Source organism: Natator depressus, chromosome 1 (assembly GCF_965152275.1).
Source record: "Natator depressus isolate rNatDep1 chromosome 1, rNatDep2.hap1, whole genome shotgun sequence".
Lineage (NCBI taxonomy): Eukaryota > Metazoa > Chordata > Testudines > Cheloniidae > Natator > Natator depressus.
This window is the reverse complement of record NC_134234.1, coordinates 209,705,306-209,729,955: the sequence shown is the minus strand read 5'-3', so window position 1 is coordinate 209,729,955 and position 24,650 is coordinate 209,705,306. Positions and strand designations below refer to the sequence as shown.

The window sequence follows — 24,650 nt, the reverse complement described above, 5'->3', positions numbered from 1 at the left end:
CCTTCCTGCTTTTTGGCCTTTTGCAGTGAAACAGTATGCTGGAAACCCAGCGTGCCGAAGGGGTGAGGTTTATGTTGGTGGCTTTGCAGCCTCTTAGTACCTGGGGAACTCAGCATGGAAGAAGGGGCTGCGGAACATTCCCGCAGGGAAGACCACGGTGTGGCGCCTCATTGAGTAGTAGGAATGGACAGACCAAGGGAAGACCTCCCAACTAGAAACAGAAAAAGAAAGGAGAGAGAACACCCACTATTAATGGCTTGGGACCTTCTCCTGATCTCTCTCCCTACTGGACCTTTGTGGGAATGGTGGTGACATAGAGAAAGGACTCCCCAGTGCAATCCCATACAGAGAGGAGGCAGAGTTATAAGTTCACATTATTCAGAACCTCATGTGTTCAATACAAACACTGTATCTGCCTTTATTTATTTATTAGGCACTTATTACCATTGAAAACATTCATGGATGTACCCTCCCCACACCACTGTCAGGTAGGCCAGTGCTAGTAGCCTCATTTTACAGAGTGGCGAAGAGACTTGCTCGGGGTCATGCAGGCGGCATGTGGTAGAACAGGGAAATGAACCCAACTTGTCTGACTTTCTGCTCAGTTCATTAACCACAAGAGCAACTTTCCTCCCCACTGTCTTGGCCCATTCCTATACCATATCTCAAATCCTCTTTTCAGAGTAGCAGCCGTGTTAGTCTATATTCGCAAAAAGAAAAGGAGTACTTATCCTCTTGTTTTTGTTGTATCGTCTTCTGTATCTGATCAGCTGCTCCTATACCTCCTCTCCAATGCCTATACACCTCCTATAACCTGCTCCCTACCACACATCATCCCCACCACCTGTTGGCTGAAACATACTTATCCTGCAGGTGGGGCTGAAGGAGCCTCAGGGAGAAATTTTCCCTCACAGCCTTCAGGCAGGCCACCACATTGAGCAAAAAGGTATTGTCATGTATCTCCAGCTGAGGAAAGAGAGAGGCAATGAGAGCATATTTAAAAGGACACAGAAGAGAGAGTAAAAGAGAGATGAGAATCAGAGAGAGGATGGGGCAAAAGAGACAACACCAAACAGGGCAGAAAATGGGGTTAATCAAAAATCAAATATTCTCTCTTTTCTCTCCCAACCCTCAAAATCCCCAAGCTAAGATGTGGAAAAGGACTGCGGGAGATATTATCACAAGCAAAGCAGAGCACGCCTTCTTTGGGGGATGAACTGTGCCACCCCCAACTTCTCCTTCCGCAACAGGAGGCAGAGTAGGCAAAGACGCAAGAGCACTGGCTGGATCTCCCAGCTTCTCCAGACCCAACCTCTTTCAAAACAAGACATTGGAGGGAAAGGAGAAGGTATGCTAGTTGTATGGAGTATGCTCTGCTCCCTTCCCCTCCAGCAGAAGGTGCCCTTGGGTATGGAACAGGTATATTACCAGTAACAAGACAGGTATGTTTGCATTGTATAACTCACATCCTGGAATTCCTGGTCCATTTCAGCAGTTTGGAGGATGCTGTCTGGATAGCCAATTTCCACCTGAAGCTTAGACACCTTAAATCATTAAAATAAAATAAAATAAAATTAAATTAAATAATATACACAACCAAGAGGATTCCTTACATTTTGAATGTCCGTATAATGTGTTTCAGGGCAGGGTAAGTAGGACTTATAAATTAGCTCTGTAAAAATAAGAGCTGTCCTATTTGATTTCTCCAGGTAACACATCTCCCCTTGCTCTTCTCCTTTCCCAAGTCAGTGCCCTAAGGCCAAATGCAGCCCTGATATAAAGAGCAGCTGCTCTCATGAAGCCCATGGAATTGTTTTTTATCTCCCTCCATGTGTAAGCTTGTTGGTGCTCATATATGTTGGCACGTATGCAGCTGTGGGTGCGCATGGATAAACACTGAGCTTCTCCATATATACATGTCAGTGTATGACCATGTGCTTATGATGGTATATGTGTATCCACCTAAAAGTGTTGAGCAGGTATGTATAAAAGTGTCCATGTAGGATCATGTACATGAGCATGCATGTCAAAGTATGTGCAGGTGCAGACACCCATCCATTCTCCAGGGGCTTCTGGGACATAAAGACCCCAGTGACCTGTGTCTTCCACACATGCCTTGTCCTTGGCCTCTTGTCGGGTCTGCTCATCCATCCACTCCACCTGATCCAGCCGACTGTGGAGGGCATCTCGGACCAGAGAGAACATCTTCTCAGCCTGCCAAGGGGAAAGAGAGATACACTCAGGGCTACCGAAAAGCAGCTGCTCCTTAGGAAATGCCATATCTGGGTCTGAGAGGAGAGGGGAGCAATTGGGGCCCATGTTTATTCAGTCCTGGGCTACTCTCTCTCCATGCTCCACAAATTGAGCTACAGCCCACCCTGGTAAGGATCCCTCTTTCCAGGAAGTGAGAAAGAAATTCATTCTTTACATCCTTTCAGACATGGGCTTGTCCCTATACACTGCTCCCTTAACTCTGCCCTGTTCTTCTCATCTCCCCCTTGCCTCTGCTTAGGTGAGAGGAGAACACAATCCCTTGTTCATTCAGTTCTAGACTTCTCCTCTCCTAACATGGGATGGGATCTATTCTAGACTACTTTCCCTTTGCTTGAATTAAAGGAAAATTCAGAATGCATTTAGTTCCAACTCCCTCTATTACACAATCTGACCCGCCTCTTTGCTGGTGGTGTCTGAGGGGGATTCAGTCAGTCAGTTCAGGGCTTCGCTACACGCATGTGCACACACACATACACTTCTCCCACAGTGGAACCTATATTCTGCCCTGGAGGAAGCCCAGCAAATTCACTTCACTGCTGCCCTTACAAGGTGCTGAGTGCTGTAGTTTGACATAGGGGGTTGGACTAGATGACCTCCTGAGGTCCCTTCCAACCCTGATATTCTATGATTCTATGATTCTATGACATGCTCTCCTGTGTCCTTCTTCCCTCTTTCTCTTCTCTGCTTCTTCATTGCTCTTTCCTCTTAAGGTCTCAGTCTCTCATTGTCCCATGTCCCTGGGTTATTTTTTCATGGCATTTTCCATACATTGCAAACCCTTTATAAATTCAGTGCTTGTGCCAATAACTTTGGTGTAGTGGGGTGGCCACCCGCTACTGCCCTGAAGGGCTTGAAATCATCCCTGGGAGAAGGCTGAGGTGGCCGAGAGGTCTGCTGCTAGGAAAAGCAGCAAGCCTCGGCTGATTGGGGAACCAGCCACAGACACGGCCATGCCCCAGTCAGGGCTGAGCTGGCCCTTATAAAAGGGCAGTGGGCCAGGAACAAACACTCACTCTCTCTCTAGATGTAGAGAGGGATGGGCTTAGCTGCTAGGAGCTATGCAGTGTACCAGGGCTGGGGGAAGGCCAAAGGAGCTAGGGAGCTTTGGCCTGGAAACCCCCCAGGCTGCAGGCCTTGTTAAAGGCTAAAGAAAGGTACTGGGGTTGCAGAGGGCAGCCCAAGGGTAGGCAGAGGCAGCAGGTCCAAACTCCCCTTGCCGATGATGAGTGGCACTTACACTGCAGTCTGCCCCAGGGAACGAGGGCTAGTTGATGACTGGCAGTGGCCATAGACTGAGGTGAGGTGGGGATAGAGGGTGGGGGTTCCTTGGGGAGGGGAGACCCAGATCTGTGGGGATACTGCCAGGGGGCAGCACCCCGGCCTGAAAGGGGCACCAGGGTTGAGGAGGGACTTGGACCCAGTGGCAAGCGGGACACCAGCCTGCAGAGGGTGCTCTGGAGGCTGGAAATGCTAATTCCCTGGATGACCAGCACGAGGTGCTGCAGGGGTGAGCCCCGCCCCATTACAAATGGAAATGGAAATCTGATCCCTTAGCAAAAAGGTTGCCCTTCCCCAGGGTATGCAGACTTGTTTGTTATTACTGAACCATTCAGAAGCCCTGGCATATTGGTTTGTTAATATAGGATTGCTCACAAGCACTGGGTAATCTATGCTAGTTTGTTATCATGAGATGGCTGGAACTGCACTTACTGTTCTAGGGTTGTTCATAAATGATGTTCATAGTGGTTGTCATTGTATTGTTACTCATGAACATTAGAGATGTATGCACTGGTTTGTTATTGTAGGATCACATGAAAGTACTGACAGGTTTCAGAGTAGCAGCCGTGTTAGTATGTATCCGCAAAAAGAACAGGCGTACTTGTGGCACCTTAGAGACTAACACATTTATTTGAGCATAAGCTTTCATGAGCTACAGCTCGCTGCATGCACTAGTTTGTTATTGTAGGGATACTCATGAACATTAGAGCGGAACTGGTTTGTTATTGTAGGTTGTGTATGAGTACTGGGGCTGCATGCACTGGCCTGTTATTGTACGGTCCTGTATGAGTGCTGGGGCTGCACACAGTGGCTTGTTAGGGTAGGATCGCGCATGAGTACTGGGGGCCCCACTCTCTGCTTTGTTACTGAAGGGATGAGGATAAGGACGGAGGTCCTAGTACTCACTATTTTAGCAATAAGTATATTGATCCCATAACCTACCTCACTCCCAAAGAATGATGGGACATTTGTAAGGAATAAGGAAGTGACCTGACCTTGACAGTGTATCAGCTAAGAATGGAAAGAGGAGAAGCAAATGAAGCTGAGTTTGTGTTTGGGAGGGGGAAGAAGAATACCTACAAGTTCCTTTGTCTCTTGAGGGAAAATCTCTTGCACAATCATCTCCGCAAGGACAGGCTCAAAGAAAGTGCTGGTGTCACTCAGGCATTTCCTCCAGCGATGGGCCAGTACCTGGGGGGAGGGGGGAGAGAGAGGAGGAAGGCAGAACAACACATAGAAAAAGAGGGACAGAGAAATGTGTACATGTGTAGTAATGATCATAGCAAATCAAGAATTTAATTTATTTTAATTAGATTTTTATCAACCCTAAAAGGCTTTGAGCACTTCAGAAAACATGACCATAAAACTCAAGGCTGGTTCACCCTCTTCACTTCCACAAGTGGAGGGGACTCATATCCTGGCTGGAAGGGACAGAAAAGGGAAACCTGCCCATCTATATGTTGTTCTCCAACCCCTGTCCTTGTGGAAGCCTCTTAATGTGGATTGGACTCCATGGGTGCAGTAGGTACAGGGCTGGCTTCCTTAATGGCATCATCACTAGGGGAAAGTGCTGGGAAATAGGAAGTAATGCTGCTATCACGGTCAGCATGTCCTTCCACTCTGTCCCTCCAACATGAGAAACTCTACTTCATTTAGGCTGGATATTAGGAAAAACTTTTTCACTAGGAGGGTGGTGAAACACTGGAATGCGTTACCTAGGGAGGTGATGGAATCTCCTTCCTTAGAGGTTTTTAAGGTCAGACTTGACAAAGCCCTGGCTGGGGTGATTTAGTTGGGGACTGGTCCTGCTTTGAGCCGGGGGTTGGACTAGATGACCTCCTGAGGTCCCTTCCAACCCTGATATTCTATGATTCTATGACTAGAGATCGGGGGCAGCAGCCAGTGGGGGTGGCCATGGGAGCAGAGCATCTATAGAGCTCCCTTGGGGGCTGGGGGAACTGAAGGGAAGCTGACTCACCATCCCAGATTCCCCTGTCTTTCCGTGCAGCTTTTCAAACAGCTCCCTGCGTGCATCTTGGAACCGGCTGTCAAGGGCTGGGGAGAGATTTCCAACCAGGCAGAGGATCATATAGATCTGTAGGACCCTGGGGGAAAAGACACAAAGCAGCACATTTATAGGGATTAATATATAAGGAACACTTCAGCCAGCACTAAATGCACCCATATCTTGGGTAAACTGTGGCAGCTGTTTAACTGCAAACTGCAATACCATGTAACAGCGAAGACAAGGAGTGATTAACAGTACCTCTGCCTGGAACTGCAGGAAGAATTTAGTTTTGCAGAATATAATTGCCTGAGCTGGAACTGGGCCAGGAAACAGGTCAAAGTTTGCAGAAAGTGCCATAGGATCTTTAATGACTACAAGTGGGAAGAGCCCCTGCTGGGTCATCCTTCTGCAGTGCCTTAGTGTTTCCTTGGCCATCTCCCATCTGAACACTCACTAAGTCCATTCATGGTTAGTTTAACACCTGAAGCTATCACCGCCTCCTCAAGGCACAATGGCTACAGTATCAGACATCAGCTCCTACCTCCCCTTCTGCCATTTTTCAATCAGCCGTGACATGCCTTTCAAATAATCCATGTCGTGCACTGCGATTGGCTGGGAGATGTTCAACTGCACAGGATGGAAGGCTGCCTGGAGGCATGACAGCCAATCGATTGTGGGTGCCTTTTCCTAAAGGTAAAGCCAAACAGAAATGCTGAAATGTGACTTCCCTGCCTATCCCCAGGACTGAATGGGGAAAATAGGAATGTGTCTCTGCCCCCTTGTGGTACCAATCTCACCAGAGTGAGATTCAGGGGTGGTGACAGTGCAGGGAGAGGAGTTACCAGGACTGAAAGGGTGAAGAATGGAAGTCTCACCCTGGAACCAGCAAAGAACAACCTCAGCAGATTGGGGATGCACTGATAGCTCAAACAACGAAGAGTCCTTGTGGCACCTTAAAGACTAACAAATTTATTTGGGCATAAGCTTTTGTGGGTTAGAACCCACTTCATCAGATGCATGGAGTGAGAAATACAGTAGGCAGGTATAAAGATACAGCACATGAAAAGATGGATCTTTATACCTGCCTACCGTATTTCTCACTCCATGCATCTGATGAAGTGGGTTCTAGTCCACAAAGGCTTATGCCCAAATAAATTTGTTAGTCTCTAAGGTGCCACAAGGACTCCTCATTGTTTTTACTGATTCAGAGTGGTAGCCATGTTAGTCTGTAACTGACAGTTCAGTGACAGAGGAGACTCTAGGAGGCAGGAGAGTGGCAATTTTTGCCAGGCTCCTTCAAGGGGCGCCACACATCCTCTCTCACCTGGAAGTTCAAGACACACACCTGCAGCTCCCTGATAGTGGTGTGATAGAAGAGCATCCTTCTCTCCTGCCGTTCCTGCAGTGGGGTGACCTCCTTTTGGAGGTTGGAGATGAAGGACAAGGCGAAGGAGATGACGGTGGAGGTAACATTCTGTGGCCCTCCCAACAGTGTCCCTAGCTTCATCAGGTATGAGAAATACACACGGACAACCTGTGATTTAAAACCCATCACCAGTGTGATTTAAAACCCATCACCAGTAGAAGAGCTATGAATTGGGATCTGAGCCATCCCACCCAACCCTCAATCTTTCAGGGGTTGCTCCCCACCATCTCATCACCACAAACCACCCCTTTCATCCCAATGTTCCTGTGTATCTACCTGGAGCAAGGTTTGCTGAGTAGGGCTGTTGGACCTGTGAACAAAACTGAATTATCAGTGAGAAATAATAGCTTATAGTTCCCTTATACTTTATAAATGGTTTAAATATAGGGATCATTTTAGCACTGAAATGCAGCTACTTTTGGGGTGGGAGGAGGCAGCTGTTTAATTGCATGAAGCAGAAGTGAACAACAGTGAACAGTGTGGTACTGTCTTCTTTGGTGCCAGCTCAGGACAGGGCTGTAGCTAATTCATCCATATGCTAATAGAAATCAAAGGAGTGTCATAGAATATCAGGGTTAGAAGGGACCTCAGGAGGTCATCTAGTCCAACCCCCTGCTCAAAGCAGGACCAATCCCCAACTTTTGCCCCAGATCCCTAAATGGCCCCCTCAAGGATTGAACTCACAATCCTGGGTTTCAGAGTAACAGCCGTGTTAGTCTGTATTCGCAAAAAGAAAAGGAGTACTTGTGGCACCTTAGAGACTAACCAATTTATTTGAGCATAAGCTTTCGTGAGCTACAGCTCACTTCATCGGATGCATACTGTGGAAATTGCAGAAGACATTATTATATACACAGACACCATGAACCAATACCTCCTCCCACCCCACTCTCCTGCTGGTAATAGCTTATCTAAAGTGATCATCAAGATGGGCCATTTCCAGCACAAATCCAGGTTTTCTCACCCTCCGCCCCCCCCCACAGACAAACTCACTCTCTTGCTGGTAATAGCCCATCCAAAGTGACCACTCTCTTTACAATGTGTATGATAATCAAGGTGGGCCATTTCCAGCACAAATCCAGATTTTCTCACCCCCCACCCCCGCTTTTCCAAAACCACACACACAAACTCACTCTCCTGCTGGTAATAGCTTATCCAAAGTGACCACTCTTCTTACAATGTGTATGAAAATCAAGGTGGGCCATTTCCAGCACAAATCCAGGTGTCCCCCCCCCCCAAAAAAAAACCACACACACACACAAACTCACTCTCCTGCTGGTAATAGCTTGTCCAAGGTGACTACTCTCCCTACAATGTGCATGATAATCAAGGTGGGCCATTTCCAGCACAAATCCAGGTTTTCTCACCCCCCCCACCCCCATACACACACAAACTCACTCTCCTGCTGGTAACAGCTCATCCAAACTGACCACTTTCCTTACAATGTGTATGATAATCAAGGTGGGCCATTTCCAGTATAAATATAAATATAACCTGGATTTGTGCTGGAAATGGCCCACCTTGATTATCATGCACATTGTAGGGAGAGTGGTCAGTCTGGATGAGCTATTACCAGCAGGAGAGTGAGTTTGTGTGTGTATGGGGGTGGGGGGGTGAGAAAACCTGGATTTGTGCTGGAAATGGCCCATCTTGATTATCATGCACATTGTAGGGAGAGTGGTCACCTTGGATAAGCTATTACCAGCAGGAGAGTGAGTTTGTGTGTGTGTGTTTTTGGAGGGGTGGGGGGGGAAACCTGGATTTGTGCTGGAAATGGCCCACCTTGATTTTCATACACATTGTAAAGAGAGTGGTCACTTTGGATGGGCTATTACCAGCAGGAGAGTGAGTTTGTGTGTGTGTGGGTGGGGGGGGGGGCGGAGGGTGAGAAAACCTGGATTTGTGCTGGAAATGGCCCAACTAGATTACCATACACATTGTAAGGAGAGTGATCACTTTAGATAAGCTATTACCAGCAGGAGAGTGGCTTGAGAGGAGGTATTGTTTCATGGTCTCTGTGTATATAATGTCTTCTGCAGTTTCCACAGTATGCATCCGATGAAGTGAGCTGTAGCTCACGAAAGCTTATGCTCAAATAAATTGGTTAGTCTCTAAGGTGCCACAAGTACTCCTTTTCTTTTTGCGAATCCTGGGTTTAGCAGGCTAATGCTCAAACCACTGAGCATTACCTCTTACATTGTATATATCCCTGTAACTAAATTACCCATTAAATGTGATTGGAGCCTTGGAAATGTAAATGAAGAAGAGTGCTAACTTCAAAGCAAGGGCCATTGTATTTGACAATGGAAATTTACTGGCTCATGTGGTTGAAGACTCTCTTCAGATTGTCTTCTGCGAGCAGAAACTATAAATACTGATTCAAAGGAATAATCGTCACCTCTGACTGTTTGTGTTTGGTATCTTCCCTGTAAAAGTCCAAAGTGGAGATCCCCAGAAACATCTGTGTTCCCTGAAAAAGACTTTTGGGCAACTAGAAGTTTATTATATCAGCTGCTATCATTTTGCATTTACAAACTTTGACTCACCTATTAATGTATTTTGCCTGCTTTAACCTCTCATTAATTCTCATTTCTTTTCTTATCTGATAAATCTTTAGTTAGTTTACTAGAGAATTGGCTGCCAGCGTTGTCTTTGATGTGAGATCCAGAGTTGATCTGGGGTAAGTGACTGATCCTTTGGGATTGGGAGTAACCTAATGTGATGTGATTATTGGATTATACAACCTTTTATCATAACGTCCAGTTTGTCTGGGTGGCAAGATAGGCTGGAGAGGCTATGACTCCATGGTAAGGCTTATGTAGCGATCCAGGAGTGCACATTTGTTACTGGCTTGATGAAATCTAATTATAGAATACACCACCAGTTTGGGGTGTCTGCCCTGTTTTCTGACAGTCTGCCCTGAGACTGGCACTCACAGTTGTTAGCCACTCCAGACAGTGAGACAAACAAAATGGAAATTTTGGACAGAGATAGCAGACCAGACTCCTGTTTCTACTTGGATTATCAGGGGATCTTAAATATCCATGGTGGGAAGACAGAACTTTGGTATTTACGATCTTTGAAAGACCCACACTCAGTAAATTGCAGTCAATTCAGCTGATCCAGTTCAGGAAGATGAAGAAGATGAAATGACTAAATGGAATTGGATTTTCTGGACTGAATTCAAAGGTGATTGATTCCAAGGGCTCTCATCCACGCTAGGATGAAATGCGTTACATTTTAGCTAACAGATTATAAAGTCCTAGTATAATCAGGACAAGTTTTTTGTAAGCCATGTTCCCCTTGACAAGCTAACACATTAAAAAACTTCAACATGCCCTTCCTACACCATGACTTAAAAACCTGTTAGCTAAAAATGTTCCAAAACACCCCCATCCTGTCCTAGTGTGGACAAGCCCTAGAATAGCCCCATGATCTCATCCGACACTAAGCCCATGTGATCACCACTCACAAACCATTCCAAATCAGGGGACACTTCAAAGTAGATCCCTTAACCCAGTAGGCATTTTTTTGCCTTGCCCCAGCCTCTGATATGGTACCTCGGGATAATTTGCTTTTTCATTGTAGTCACTCTCTGGTGGCATCTCAAACTCAGGATGGTCAATCTGAGGAACGAAATGAAGGAAAAACACTTAGTTAATACCAGAAACACTAGAGATGGGGAAATAATGTATTCAATGACTTTTGTTTCTTTATCTGTTCAAGAAATTTGTCTGCAAGCAGCTTACGATTGTCATAAACTGATTTTATTGAGACAAATGTTTGCACTGTAAAAATGATAAATAAAAGAAATAGTATTTTTAAGTTCACCTTATACAAGTACTGTAGTGCAATCTCTTTATCGTGAAAGTGCATCTTACAAATGTAAATTTTTTTGTTACGTAACTGCAATCAAAAACAAAACAATGTAAAACTTTAGAGCCTAAAAATCTATTCAGTACTACTTCTTCAGCCAATCGCTAAGAGAAACAAGTTTGTTTACATTTACAGGAGATAATGCTGCCCGCTTCCTATTTACAATGTCACCTAAAAGTGGGAACAGATGTTTGCATGGCACTCTTGTAGCCGGCATTCCATGGTAGTTACATGCCAGATATGCTAAACATTTGTATGCCCCTTCATGCTTTGGCCACCTTTCCAGACGACATGCTTCCATGCTGATGATGCTCATTAAACAAATAATGTGTTAATTAAATTTGTGACTGAACTGCTTGTGGGAGAATTGTACGTCTCCTGCTCTGTGGTTTTTTTACCAGCATTCTGCCATATAGTTCGTGATAGAGCAGTTTCGGATGATGACCCAGCATGTTTTTCGTTTTTAAGAACATTTTCACTGCAGATTTGACAAAACGCAAAGAAGGTACCAATGTGAGATTTCTAAAGATAGCTACAGCACTCGACCCAAGGTTTAAGAATCTGAAGTGCCTTCCAAAAATCAGAGAGGGATTAAGTGTGGAGCATGCTTTCAAAAGTCTTAAGAGCCACACTTCGATGCAGAAACGACAGAACCCAAACCACCAAAAAAGAAAATCAACCTTCTGCTGGTAGCATCTGACTCAGCTGATGAAAATGAACATCCGTTGGTCTGCACTGCGTTGGATTGTTATTGAGCAGAACTCATCAGCATGGACGCATGTCTTCTGGAATGGTGGTTGAAGCTAAAGTATGAAGGGACATATGAATCTTTAGCACATCTGGCACAAAAATATCTTGCAACACTGGCTACATTAGTGCCCTTCAAACATCTGCTCTCACTTTCAGGTGACATTGTAAACAAGAATTATCTCCTGCAAATGTAAACAAACTTGTTTGTCTGAGCGATTGGCTGAACAAGAAGTAGAACTAAGTGGGCTTGTAGGCTCTAAAGTTTTACATTGTTGTTTTTATTTCTGAATGCAGTTATTTTTTGTACATCAAATTCTACATTTGTAAGTTTAACTTTCATGATAGGGATTGCACTACAGTACTTGTATTAAGTGAATTGAAACATATTGTTTTTACAGTGCAAATATTTATAATAAAAAATATAAAGTGAGCAGTGTACACCTTGTATTCTGTGTTGTAATTGAAAGCAATATATTTGAAAATGTGGAAAATATCCAAAAATATTTATATAAATAGTATTCTATTGTTTAACAGTGAAATTAATTGTGCAATTAATGCAATTAATCGTGACTTTTTTCATCACTTGACAGCCCTAATTATTATTACATATAATAAATACAAATTCATAACTTGTTTATAATAAGTGATGCCAAGAGACCCATCTGAGACCAGGGCCCCATTGTTCTATGCACATAACGAGAGCCAGTCCCTTCTAAGACAGCTTACTGTATAACTAGACAAGGGCAGATAAAGGGGGGGAGAAAGGGAAATAACTTTACCTGCATGTGCTCACCCTAACCCACTCCCCATATGCTCAATTTCCAGAAATGAATGATAAAGGTTGTTGTTGTTTTTAAAAAAGTAATTACAAAATTAAGAAATTAGTGGAAAATGTAAGAAAAGGAACTGGTACAAAATAGTATCTGGTCTCCAGTCTCTGGCAGACACAGGCTTTAAAATATCCACAGCATACCTTATTATGTAATATTATAAAACTGGAGCAAGGAGGACTCCTTGGCCTCCCAGCTCATGAGGATTGATGACCAAAACAATTTGTCCCTTACATAGTGTTACTGCTGGTGTTGGTTCAGTTCATGAAAGTGCCTAATCCTCTTCTAGTCTCAATGATCTAGTAGCATCAACGATATCCTGCAGCAGTGAGTTCCACGGCTTAATTACACACTGCATGGCAAAACAGTTCTTCTTGTTTGTTTTAATTGCATAGATTTGCAGAGATCTTTTTATGGAGCTAATGTGTTTATAATACTCATAAGATATGTCCAGTTTCCACTCGCAGTAGCTTAAGCAGTTGTTTGATCCTAAAGGCCAATAGGTACTGCTCTGACTCTGTCCTTTCCGACTGCCATCTCCTGCTGATCCTCTCACCTGGATAATATTGGTGCTGGGGTCAGAAGAGCTGGGTCCCACATATGCTCTGAAGAAGGGGAAAGTGTTGTATTTGCCCATGAGTGTTTGCAGGGTCTGGTTAAAATCGGTTTGTTTCCCGGGGCCTGTGAAGTTCCAGCCACCAACCTGAGGAAAGAGTGACAAACAGAGAACTTACTGATCACCACTGGTGGAAAGAGAAGCAAGAACAGCTGCTGGATACTGATTTCCAAATTCCACCCCATGGAACATGATGAATATGACAGCCAAGGTTCAGGATCAATATAAATAATGAAGAAGAATGGGAAGAACCCATGAAAATCTTCACACTCACTGTGTGACCCTAAAGTGACCCTGTCACTTTATGGAATGACATAAAATTGCCATACAGGGCAGGGGAGGGCAAGAGATTGAGAGAAAGCCACATGACGGCCACAGGTGACTTAAGAAGGTAGAGGGGGATGAAAGGAAAGTGTCTACACTTCACTGTGACCCTCAAGCAGGGCAGTTAGGGCTCATTTTTCATACTTGGGGATTTAGGTGCTTAAATCAGATCATACATTCATTGGGCCCCAAAATTCCATCTGTTTTTTGCAGGGAGTTTCCTATCCTGCAGGCTGGATCTTATTGAATTACACTGAGTTTCTGTTAATAAAAATATCCCTGCCTTCAGGATGGGAGGAATTCTGAAACTGCAAGGCTGCACTTGCCTGAACGGACATTAAGGTAATAAATACATAGTCAGGGCCTGAAATCAGGCAGCCAAGTATGAGCGTTGGGCCCATCATATCTATTAGGGAAATGCTGTTTGTGCCATGGAGTCTCGTCAGTTATAAATTAGGCTATGACTCCTCATTTACAAATTATACTCATTCCATGGGCAGAAGCCACCAACTTGCCATCACTGACACCTTAGTCACCAATGACCTGGTGCTGGCAAGTGCAATAATGAAGGAGCAAATAATGAAGCAGATTACCTTTCCCCCTATTGTTTTCTATCCTTTTCCTGGTAGAACTCTTTTCTGAAGTGTAAGGGTATACGTATGCTCAGAAATAATATAGTGTGAACAATGATCACCTGATTTATGAGCTCCTTCAATGGCTGAGCCCCTTCTGCTTCTATCTGTTGGGTATCCATGCAGGAGTGGTAGAACTGGATGGCTTTTCCCTTGGCTGAGCCTTCAACCCTGAGCTGTGGAACCTCTGAGAAAAGGAAAGCACACAACGCTAACGAGCCAAAAATTAAAGAAGAGCAAGAAGCAGCATCAGGTGAGGAGGTGGGGTTGGTAAGAGGTAATGTGCATCCTGAAGCAGGAACTACAGCTTGTTTGATAATCCATGATGAAATATAGCATACTGGAGCTGCATAGATAAACGCCATGGTCACCAGTGCAGATCAAATCTGGATTTTCCACACTAAAAAGTACAACCCACAATCACCTAAACCAAAGCAGTAGCTTTAGCTGTAAGCAAGGAGGTTTCTGCTATAGTTTTTAGGGGCCAAGAGAGTAATGAGAGACATGATCACATCCGAAATCTAAGAGACAGAGGGATACAGTCACAAGTCAGCACTGGAGAATCCCAAGAGAGCTTTATGTTCCCATCTAGGATGGCTATAGCTCTGGTGGCAATGACAGGGAGATAACATGGGGGTGGTTGTGTGTCAATGCACGGTTGGTTGTATTGCTGCCTGATTGGCACGGCTACTTCAACAGTGGCGGTGTGAGATGTCAGGAAAATGATTTGGACTTTAAGGGGCTAAAGTGAGAGACCATGTGGTTGTTACTGTGTCTATGGTGACTGAAATTGTTTGATCATTTTCTGGGGAAGGTTGTAGTGATGCATGTTGGGGGTTGTGGTGACAGGGGGATGGTGTTATTCCCAGTGGTGTGGTCCCATACTGGTGCATGCTGGGGTTCATGCTTGTGGTTGCAGTGACAGAGAGGTGACGGGTTGGGTTTGGTCCCTGTTGGGAATGGCTGCACTGTTGTATGTCAGTAATCACATCTCTGACTGAAGAGGATGCTGGCAGTACATACACCATCCATCTCCCCTCCCTACCTAAGAGCCTCTTCAGGATCAGCTGGTTTTCTTCCAGCAGGACATCAAACACATTTGATGACTCCATAGTCTCCGTGCGCAAGTGGTTGGCTTCCCAGTTGCCACAGGCATAGCCATAAAAATCCTCACAGGGGTCTATGGTGGCATTTCTCACCTCCAGGAGTCTGGCCAGGAGCGTGAGACATTCCTCAGTGTCACAAGGTTCTGGGCAAGAAGCAAAGACAGGAGCCATCATTAGCAGGGTGAAGGAAATTCAGGACAACTGTATGAAAATATAGGAGAGAGGTTATTTTGAAGTTTTATTTGTGGTAAAAATTCTATGCTTTTGGCACAGTGTTGGATTCTTTGAAAAACGATTGCTGAACAGAGAATAAAGTGTTATCCTATGTCTGACTTTGTGGATGGATGACAATAAGTACCAATTAAGGGAAGCCATTAAAATAAAGGCTGTAGGGTCACCCCAGGGAGGAGGTCCCATCTTGGCACAACCCAAGCGGCCACAAAGCTGATTATCAACGAACTTCTCCTATTTCCATCTTCTTACCACATTCACTGTGTCAGTGGGTGTTTGGCCAAGTAATGACCCCAAGGGAATATGATAACCATTACAAGGTTAAGAAGGGTGTAAACACCAGAGAGGAAGAGAAGGGCATAGCTAGGGGAAAAGAGAGAAACCTGAACAATGATCTATCAGGAAGCATTTCCCAAAAGTGAAATCTGTCACACCTTTTCTACAGAGGAAAGTTGTACCAGTCCAACTTATGTTGATTTAAAAACTGATTTAATTAAGCATGTGTAAACTCCTGGGTAGACATTCTTATTTTGTTTTAAGAGTGGTTTATGTTGGTTTCCAGTTAAGTCAGTTCTTCGCTGAAATAAGCTACTCTTCAGTCAAAATAATAATACATCTTTAGTTAAACCCTTGGATGTTTGTGTCTAGACAAGGCCATAGGCTGCAGCATAATGTCTCAAGGTGAAGGGTGGAAGGGCCATTGTCTGTCTGAGACATAGGAAACTGCCCTAAACAAAGTGCTGTATAATATACAAGTAGGGCTCAGACCTTCACTGGTTGGTATGATGTACGTGGGAAAAGGTGGGAGATTTGAAATAATGCAGCCTTCTAGGGGTCTATAGTGAGGGTATCCCCAGCCCTCACAAATGGGGAAAGGATAGGAGAGGAGTTAAAAGGAAATGCCAGCTAAGGGGAAAATAAGTAAACTGGGGAACAGGATATGTATGACTTGGCCTCTTCATATTTATAGATCCTTTATAGCAGAGATCTGTCTAGTGGTTAGAAAAGTGGACTGCTTGTGGATCTGGATTCCTGGGCTCTATTTCCAGCTCTGCCACTGACAGGAACTCTCTAATTGTCTTATTAGTACAAGGATTCCATTGGTTGGACCTGTGAAAACTAGGATGGGCCTATGAATTCAGGGATGGAAAGGAGGGGCAATTCCAAGCCCCAGCCCCAAATTCCACACTTATCCCTATTTCTGCTGGGTCACCTACAGACAGACCAATACTGCTCAGGGATACAGAAGCTGTGGGTAAGAGAAAGGGGATGAGAGTACTGTAATACAATAGCTTTTAGAAGGTGCAGTGCTGCTCTTCATGGAAGCTGGGCCAGGCCACACTAGGTTGGCAGGAAGCTTGGGAGTGAGGAGGCCTTCACATGGCAGGGAGGGCTTGGAGAGGGGTAGGGCAATATCTCTTTATTACAATTTATTTACTTCAGACATTTGTTTTCCTAAGATTTAGGAATCATCCAGGGCCTGGACCTCGCATAGATGCTCAGCCCAAAAGGCAATGAAGGGAGAGGAGAGAGGAAGGGGTCTCACTGGTGGGTCGGGTGTGAGGGAAAGGAGAAGGACTGTCATGTCTTGTACCCAGGCCACCGGTCAGGATGGTGTAGGCAAGAAGCAATGCAAACCCAAGGACAGTGCTGAGCATGAGAGCACACAGGAGCAGGCTCTTCCCCCGGAGCCATCTTCCTTTCTTTGAAGCCTCTCTCGGATCCTCCTCACAGGCCTGAAAAGGGGGAGTGAGGAAAAGAGAGGAGATGAAGAGAGAAACATTCCTATTAAAGTCACACCAGGTCACATGCCTTCCTAGCTCCACCTGTTCAACTAGTATTGACACAGGAGGGGTGGTAACCAGAGACATTAGTAATTGTACCAGTTCCCCAGTTGCTTCTATCCATGCCTTGCAGAACCCTCAACAGCAGTTTCTGCACCTCTTCCTCACCAACTGCAGCGATCCTTCCCTTTCTTTCCATTTAGCTGACCCTCTCAAATCCTCCCCCAAAATCATGGCACTAACATGCTGCCATCCCATTGTTCATTCTGCTTGTGTTTTACCCCCTTGCCCCAACCCTGTGTCTCTCTGGTCTGTTCAGACTGTAAGCTCTTTTGGGCTGGGACCAGCAGCTGCTTTGTGTTTGTATCTAGGCCTTGGGCACTACTGCCATAAACATGATTAATAATAAACAATAATCATAATAAAAGCAGAGAAAAGATAACAGAAAACCCAGGTGGGGGAGGAGGAATGGGGAGATGGTATAGAAACAGAAGGGGGAGGGATAGCTCAGTGGTTTGAGCATTGGCCTGCTCAAACCCAGGGTTGTGAGTTCAATCCTTGAGGGGGCCATTTAGGGATCTGGGGCAAAAATTGGGGATTGGTCCTACTTTGAGCAGGGGGTTGGATTAGATGACCTCCTGAGGTCCCTTCCAACCCTGATATTCTATGATTCTATAAGGTCATTGGTGCAGGAGACAGAGCTTTCTCAGGGGCTGATCTGAGAGTGTGGAATGGACTCCTCCAGAAACTAAGGGTGGTAAATACCTTACATGGTAATCAGATTCGAAACGCAGAGAATCCCTCTAGGCAAAACCTTAAGTTACAAAAAGACACAAAAGCAGGAATATACATTCCATTCAGCACAGCTTATTTTGCCAGCCATTAAACAAAAGGAAATCTAACGCATTTCTAGCTAGATTACTTACTAACTAACAGAAGTTCTGAAACTGCATTCCTGATCTGTTCCTGACAAAAGCATCACACAGACAGACAGACCCTTTGTTCTCTTCCTCCCCCCCACCCCCAGCTTTGAAAGTATCTTGTCATCTCATTGGTCATTTTGGTCAGATGCCAGCGAGGTTATCCTAGCTTCTTAACCCTTAACAGGTAAAACGGTTTTGCCTCTGGTCAGGAGGGATTTTATAGCACTGTATACAGAAAGGTGGTTACCCTTCCCTTTATTTTTATGACACTCCTACACATTCTTCTCCCCATGGGAGAATACGAGAGAACTAACCAGACATGGCAGACGTTAGTCCCGCTGCTTAATGCAGTGCTGGAAAGTGCTCCTACCTCTGCTGGAAGCTGCTCACACACTATAGTGATGAGCATGATATAAGATCCTATACAGAGCTGAATAGAAGAAGAGCAAAAAGCAGGGTTCTAGCCCCAGATCCACAAAGGTATTGAGGCTTCTAACTTCCATTGATTTCAATGGAATTTAGGAACCTGCCTCAATATTTTTATGGATCTGGGGCCATAATGCTTAGCACATCTAGTATTTTACATCCTTGAAAGGCAGCACAATCATTAATGTGGGATTTTCAAAGGCAGACATTCCAGTTAGGTGCCCAGTTCCCATTGGCTTTCAATGGGTGCCTAACTGTGCCTTTGAAAATCTGCCCCCAACTAATTAAGGCAGGATTTGGAATAGGAGAAAGGAAATCAAATACACAGGAGCTGGGCCTGCACATATAGGGTAGAAAACATAGAAAGTGACCAGACCAAACACAAAAAAAGGAGAAAAATGGTTTTCTTCCACCCCACTGTGATGGTAACACACACTGGGTTTTACTCTGAAAGTGAAGACAGTCTCAGGGAAGGGGTGGAAAGGGAGGGAGAATTTGCATGGCTTAAGAACAGAGAGAGTGGGTACCCTTTTCTTCTGTGTGCAACTCCTTCACTCCCTCCAAAACCATCCCTTGTGCCCCCTCCGTGCCCCTGCAATATGTTTCTCTGTTTTTCAGGTTGGCAGCCTGATTACAAGGTGTTCAAAATCCTGGAGTACTGTGGTCTTGTGGTCTTTGAAGGGTATTTATATCTCCTCCTCAAATGCTGAAAGTTGTGGTATAAGAAGACAGGAAGCAGCAAGATATGACTTTTCATTTGCTGTGTAATCTATAATTCACAGTAGACCCTACATAAAGTGTATTAATATTTTCCTTATTAAATAATGCATCTGTTTAAAGAACAGTGATTAAAACAAAGAAGCAAGCAAGCAAGCAAACAAACCAGATATTTACAGTGCTCCCTCCAAACCCACAATTCTGAATAATGCGAAGAAGCTGAGATTTTAGGGTCTGTGCTGTGAAGGTCATGACAAGAACAAATGTTCCTAAAACACTTCATATTTCCAAATAATAGCGTTTGGATTTAGCTTATCTGTATTTTATGTTGGGTTTGAAGGAATGACATTCAACTTTTGAAATAACAATGTCCTGGGTCTGCTCAGAAGGACACTGATCTCCTCCCTTAGTGCTGTGGGAAGAAGATACAGAATGGGGGAATGCCTCCTCTGCCTCTCATGGCTAGATACACGTGGCCCAACACAAACTAACTACCCTTGACCTTAGGTCCAAAGGGGATAAAATGGCTCTGGGAAACTGTAGGGGGGAAAGGGTGCCACTGATCTACAGAATTTTTCAAATAGTCTCTGGCTTCAGTCTGGTCTCAGCTCAGGTAGGTGTGGATACTCAAAGGGTTTTGGCAATGGGATATGGAGGCTTTTACATCTTCCAGTCTGGCCTGAAGTTGTGGGGTACAAGACAGTTGGATAGCTTACAGGGGACTGAGGAATGGGATATGGAGCCTATCATGTGCAGGTTGCCCCTTCCAGCTAAGAGAGGAGTGAGTGGGTAAACTGGCTGTCTGGTTGGAGGAGACTGAGGAAGAGGATAGAGAGCCTTTCACCTCCAAGCCATCACTAGCTTCAATTCATGAAGGAGTGTGGAGTCTGAATGGTTTACAGGAGACTGAGGAGTGGGTCAGCATTTCCAGTGCTGCTCCATGTTGTGGGGACTGGATATTCCAGGGTGGGGCATGGGCATGGGCAAATGGGGTATGGACCATGTCATTTATAGGTTACATATGTTAATAAAGATAGGATTGCCAGGCATCCAGAACACCTGGTCGAAAAGGGACCCTGGTGGCTCTGGTCAGCAACGCTGACCGGGCCGTTAAAAGTCCATTCGGCAGTGCAGCAGAGCTAAGGCAGGCTCCAATGTCAATAAAAGCAGATCTCCCAAAAGCTCTGCTTACTTCATGAGCTCCTCACAGAATAAATGGCCAAATTCAAATTTTCTGTTTCAGTCTTTAAGGTTAGACACAGAATCAAGCCAAGCCAAGTAATCACCTGGGCAGATACACGTGTGTGTGTGTGTGTGTGTGTGTGTGTATGTGTGTGTGTGTGTGACTCCAAAAATAGGGTTTAATTAATTTTTTTTGGTGAATAAATATATAAATAAATATATTATTGTTGATGACTTGTTTGTTTAGAAAAATTTCTAAACAAAAATGTTAAAATATCCAAAACTTTTAAACGTTTGAATTTTTTATTTCAAAATAGTTGGAAATTTCCGAGTTTCTCTCAATTTTACTTACTTCCTAACTTCCTTCCCCTGAAAAAGGGGGATAGAAAAGGTAAAGAAGTTAGAGAAATACGTGGAAAAACCTGACTATCTCTATTTAAATGATTCACTACAGGAAATGTATGAAAATGTGTATATATAGTGAGAGAAAATCACTCCCCTTCCCCCCATTTTTACACCCCCTTGCCTTTTTAAAAAATGGGCAGGAGTAAAAACTGATATGGGGGGGGGGAATCCAGAAATTCAAAACACATTTTTTCAAAATTAATTTTCTTTTCCCTTTTTTTTTTCAAAAATTGAAAATAATGTGAAAAATTTTGAACAAAACAAAACTGTTCAATTTACTTTTGAATTTTTTTGCTGAATCTTTGGCCCATAATTTCAACTAGTGCAGCGCTAGAAAAGATCTTTGGCCGTCTCCATAGATGTCTAATAAGGAACTATGAAAATGTTAGTCTGGAGAATTAATCCTGGGAGAGGAGAAGGCAGAGCTTTTTCAGCAGCTGGCTCAAGCGGATAGAATTCACTTCCCATGAAAAATAAGCTCAGAGCTCACAGCTCTTAGCGCAAAGTATAAAACTTGTTTCTTCAGCTGATCTTTCCCCACATCTGCAATAAAGGGGATGATAGAGGAGGAGAGGAAATCGCTGAAAAAAACCAACCCAGAGTGTCTAAGGAAGAAGCTTTTGTCTTGTGGTAATGATAATTTTGTAAAGTGCTCAGTTACTGAAGTGCTGAATGTGGGAGAAATTCTTGGTGGTTGGAGGGAGAGGAAAGAGAAAGAATCGGCATCTAAAGCAAAGATATATCTAGAGGTGAACAAAGCAAGGAAACAATTTTCTAAGAATATTAGTCTGAAGGGGAAGGTGTACTTTGACTCAGCCATGTTCACAATCCTATTTGCTTTCCATGAAAATTCAGGCACTCAAGTTTTACTAACACCAACTCTTGCCAAATTTGCCATTTCAGCCCAAATGCTTGAATAGTCACTGGAAGCTAATTTCTAACTGATTATTTAAGAGTAAAATACACAATTTGGAATTTACAGTGTGTAGGTTAATTACATAAGTCATCCACTCAGTTTTGCTGCCTTATTTTAGAGTTCGGGATGAACTTTCTTTGTTTGATGGCTGTGTGCTACGAGGTACACACCGGCTCCTTGTGCCAGAAGAATTACAGTCAAAACTCATACACCTGGCACAAGATACACATCAGGGAATTGTCTGAACCAAACAATGACTACAGGATCTGTATTGGTGGCCACAGATGGACTCTCAAACTGAAGCACTCATAAAATCCTGTGTCACTTGCCAAATGCATGATAAGACAGCAGTGATATGTACCCCTCCATTACAGCCTGTTCCTCTTCCTGAATCTGCATGGGAAAAATTGGCAATTGACGTTGTAGGACCCTTTGATACTGCTCCAATTGACTGCCATTATGCCATGACTTTAATAGACTATTTCAGTAAATGGCCTGAGTAAACAGTAAACATTTGTGTTTACATCGCAAATCTCTTCTGATACAGTAATTAAGTTCCTCTCTTCAGTTTTTAGCAGGGAATGTAACCCCAAAGAACTGGTTTCAGATAATGGTAGTCAATTTACTTCCCTGGAGTTTGAATTTTTTCTAGCACAGAGGAACATTTTACACAGAAGGTCATCCTTATATTACCCTCAAGCCAATGGGGAAATCGAACCATTTAACAGAAGTTTGAAAGAGAGTTTGCAAACGGCTATACTGGAAGGACGATTGTGGATACCCTTCACTACTGATTTCTTGCAAGCATACCAGGCTACAAGATATGCCACAACGCAAAGATCACCCACAGAGTTACTGCGTGGGAAACAGATGAATACTAAACTGAACGTTGCTGGATTGTTAAAGGCAAGACCTGATGCCCCAACCAAGGACGATGTGAGAAAAACAGCTGAACAGAGCCAAGCAAAGTATAAGGCTTTCACAGACAAGCGGTGAGATGCTAAGGAACCAAAGTTTGAGTGTAGTTCCTTTGTTAGAATACGAAAACCAGGAATTTTACACAAAGGGGACCATAAATTCACAGCTCCTCTTAAAATCATAGAGAAGAAAGGACCTTACACCGATTGACTTTCTGATGGGTGGGTATGGAATGCTTCTTATCTTGCACCTGCCTATGCACCAAGAGAAAATTATGCCAACACCCAGTCTGCAGTGGATGACTTCACCGTAGTACCAACACCACAAGACATTACACTGGAACCAGGGCTTCAGAGACGGCCTGTCAGACCCAGATGACCTCCTGTCTGGACTAGAGACTATTTATGTAGTATCTACAGTGTTTTCAGTGTAATATTTTTGCCAACAATATAGTGTCGTGTTTCATATTTGTTCCTGTGGTTAGAACAACAATGTTTATTTTAATTGGGAGAGTTTCTTAAGCGAGGAGGAAATGTGGTGTTTAGATGTTGTTTGTAATTATTAGAATTGGGAGCAGGGGCTGTTGGGAGTCTGAAAGGACAGGAAACAGGAAGGAGGGGGGAGGAGTTGAGAGGCTGGGAGAGAGCTACAGAGGGTGCAGAAGCAGCTTGGTAAAAAGGTTTCCACTTTGAAAATAAAGTCCTGTTGAAGCTTGTTAGTACCTTGTCTGGTTGATACAACAACCATGTGATTTATAAACTAGGAGGACATGAACTGAGACTGTTACAGTTAAAGCTAGTAAAATTATTTCTTGCAAATAAATTCTCCAAATAATTTAGCCCTTTTTCTGTTTGTGACAGATTTCTGCCTATGCATTCACTGGGCCTGGTTCTCCCTTGTCATTAACATTTACACTTGTGCAAAATGAGCACAAAGCAGGTGTAGAACACTACCAAAGCAGAATGGTAGCATTTTACATCTAATTTGCACTCAGTATGGGTGTAAATGATGAAACAAAAGGTGCAAGGCAGTGGTGAATCAGAGCTATTATTTGTAAGTATTCTCTAAATAACTTGAATGAATTATTTTCAGCCATTGGGTTGTTCACAAACTGTTCACTTTGACCACTTGCTATTCAGTGGGCCTGAGGCATGATTTGCCACTGTAATCACATGCAGGGGTGGATGTAGTCTCCTGATTCAATGGGAGGCACAATGCCTCCTCCTCCTTGCCCTGCTGCGGGAGCACTGGCCACAAGCAGCAGCACCCTCCGCCTCAGCACTACAATCCTAATACTGTCACAGGGCAGATGGGAGGTCCCAGGAAGCGGTGGGTGAAGTGGGTGGGTTGGAGAACAAGCCTGCCTCACACTTACCACCCGGGCAGCGGTTCCTGTCCCACGGGGCTCTGTCCGGCTCCCTGCTCCAGGCATTGTGACCTGGCACCCAGGGTCACACTACCACTCAGATTTGGCCCAGCGCCCTGCTCCATCATGACAGAGGACTGGCTGATCCAAACCTGAGTGGTGCTGCAACCTGGTGCACAGGGTCCCAACACCCCTCCATCATAGTGGAGGGGCAACTGGGCAAAACTTGATATGGGGGGCCCTGTGCAAGTGCACCCAGTGCACATTGTTTAATCTGGGCCTGATTTCTGTGGGTGCACTTGCACCAAAGACCTTATCCTCTCAGATTTGGAGCCCCAATCCAGCAAAACACTTTAGCACATGCTTAAATCCATCTCTGTTTAGCAAGGCACTCAAGCATGTGCATAAATCCCTGGAAAATGTGGGATTGAAGCACACATTGAAAGTGAAGTATATACTAAAGTGCTTTGCTGAACAGAGATGGTTTGCTGAACCCTGGCCTGGAAGACTGAAAAGTGTGAAGCATAAAAACAGCCAATAAAAAATTGAAATAATGAATGACAACTACTCTTGTTCTCATGAGAATATGGGTATTTGTATGTAAAACAGCCATTCCCCAAATATACATGCCAACAAAACCCCATTTGTCCGAACAGAAAATA

At 44.2% G+C, this 24,650-nt stretch overlaps 1 protein-coding gene across 2 annotated transcripts in view; it reads right to left on the bottom strand.

Annotated features, from left to right (window-relative positions):
• KEL (Kell metallo-endopeptidase (Kell blood group)) overlaps positions 1-24,650 on the bottom strand; it is a 31,680-nt gene that overhangs the window by 5,789 nt on the left and 1,241 nt on the right. Inside the window, exons 2-14 of one of the 2 annotated variants that reach the window (XM_074948064.1) lie at positions 16,946-17,087; positions 15,060-15,263; positions 14,077-14,201; positions 12,999-13,145; positions 10,547-10,612; positions 6,906-7,094; positions 6,102-6,247; positions 5,531-5,657; positions 4,633-4,743; positions 2,116-2,214; positions 1,467-1,544; positions 863-966; positions 101-211 (exon numbers count right to left, since the gene is read on the bottom strand). In XM_074948064.1, the coding sequence (XP_074804165.1) occupies positions 101-211; positions 863-966; positions 1,467-1,544; positions 2,116-2,214; positions 4,633-4,743; positions 5,531-5,657; positions 6,102-6,247; positions 6,906-7,094; positions 10,547-10,612; positions 12,999-13,145; positions 14,077-14,201; positions 15,060-15,263; positions 16,946-17,087 (1,649 nt within the window). Of the gene's footprint in view, positions 1-100; positions 212-862; positions 967-1,466; positions 1,545-2,115; positions 2,215-4,632; positions 4,744-5,530; positions 5,658-6,101; positions 6,248-6,905; positions 7,095-10,546; positions 10,613-12,998; positions 13,146-14,076; positions 14,202-15,059; positions 15,264-16,897; positions 17,088-24,650 lie in introns of both variants that reach the window. The other variant, XM_074948055.1, reaches the window with a different exon arrangement.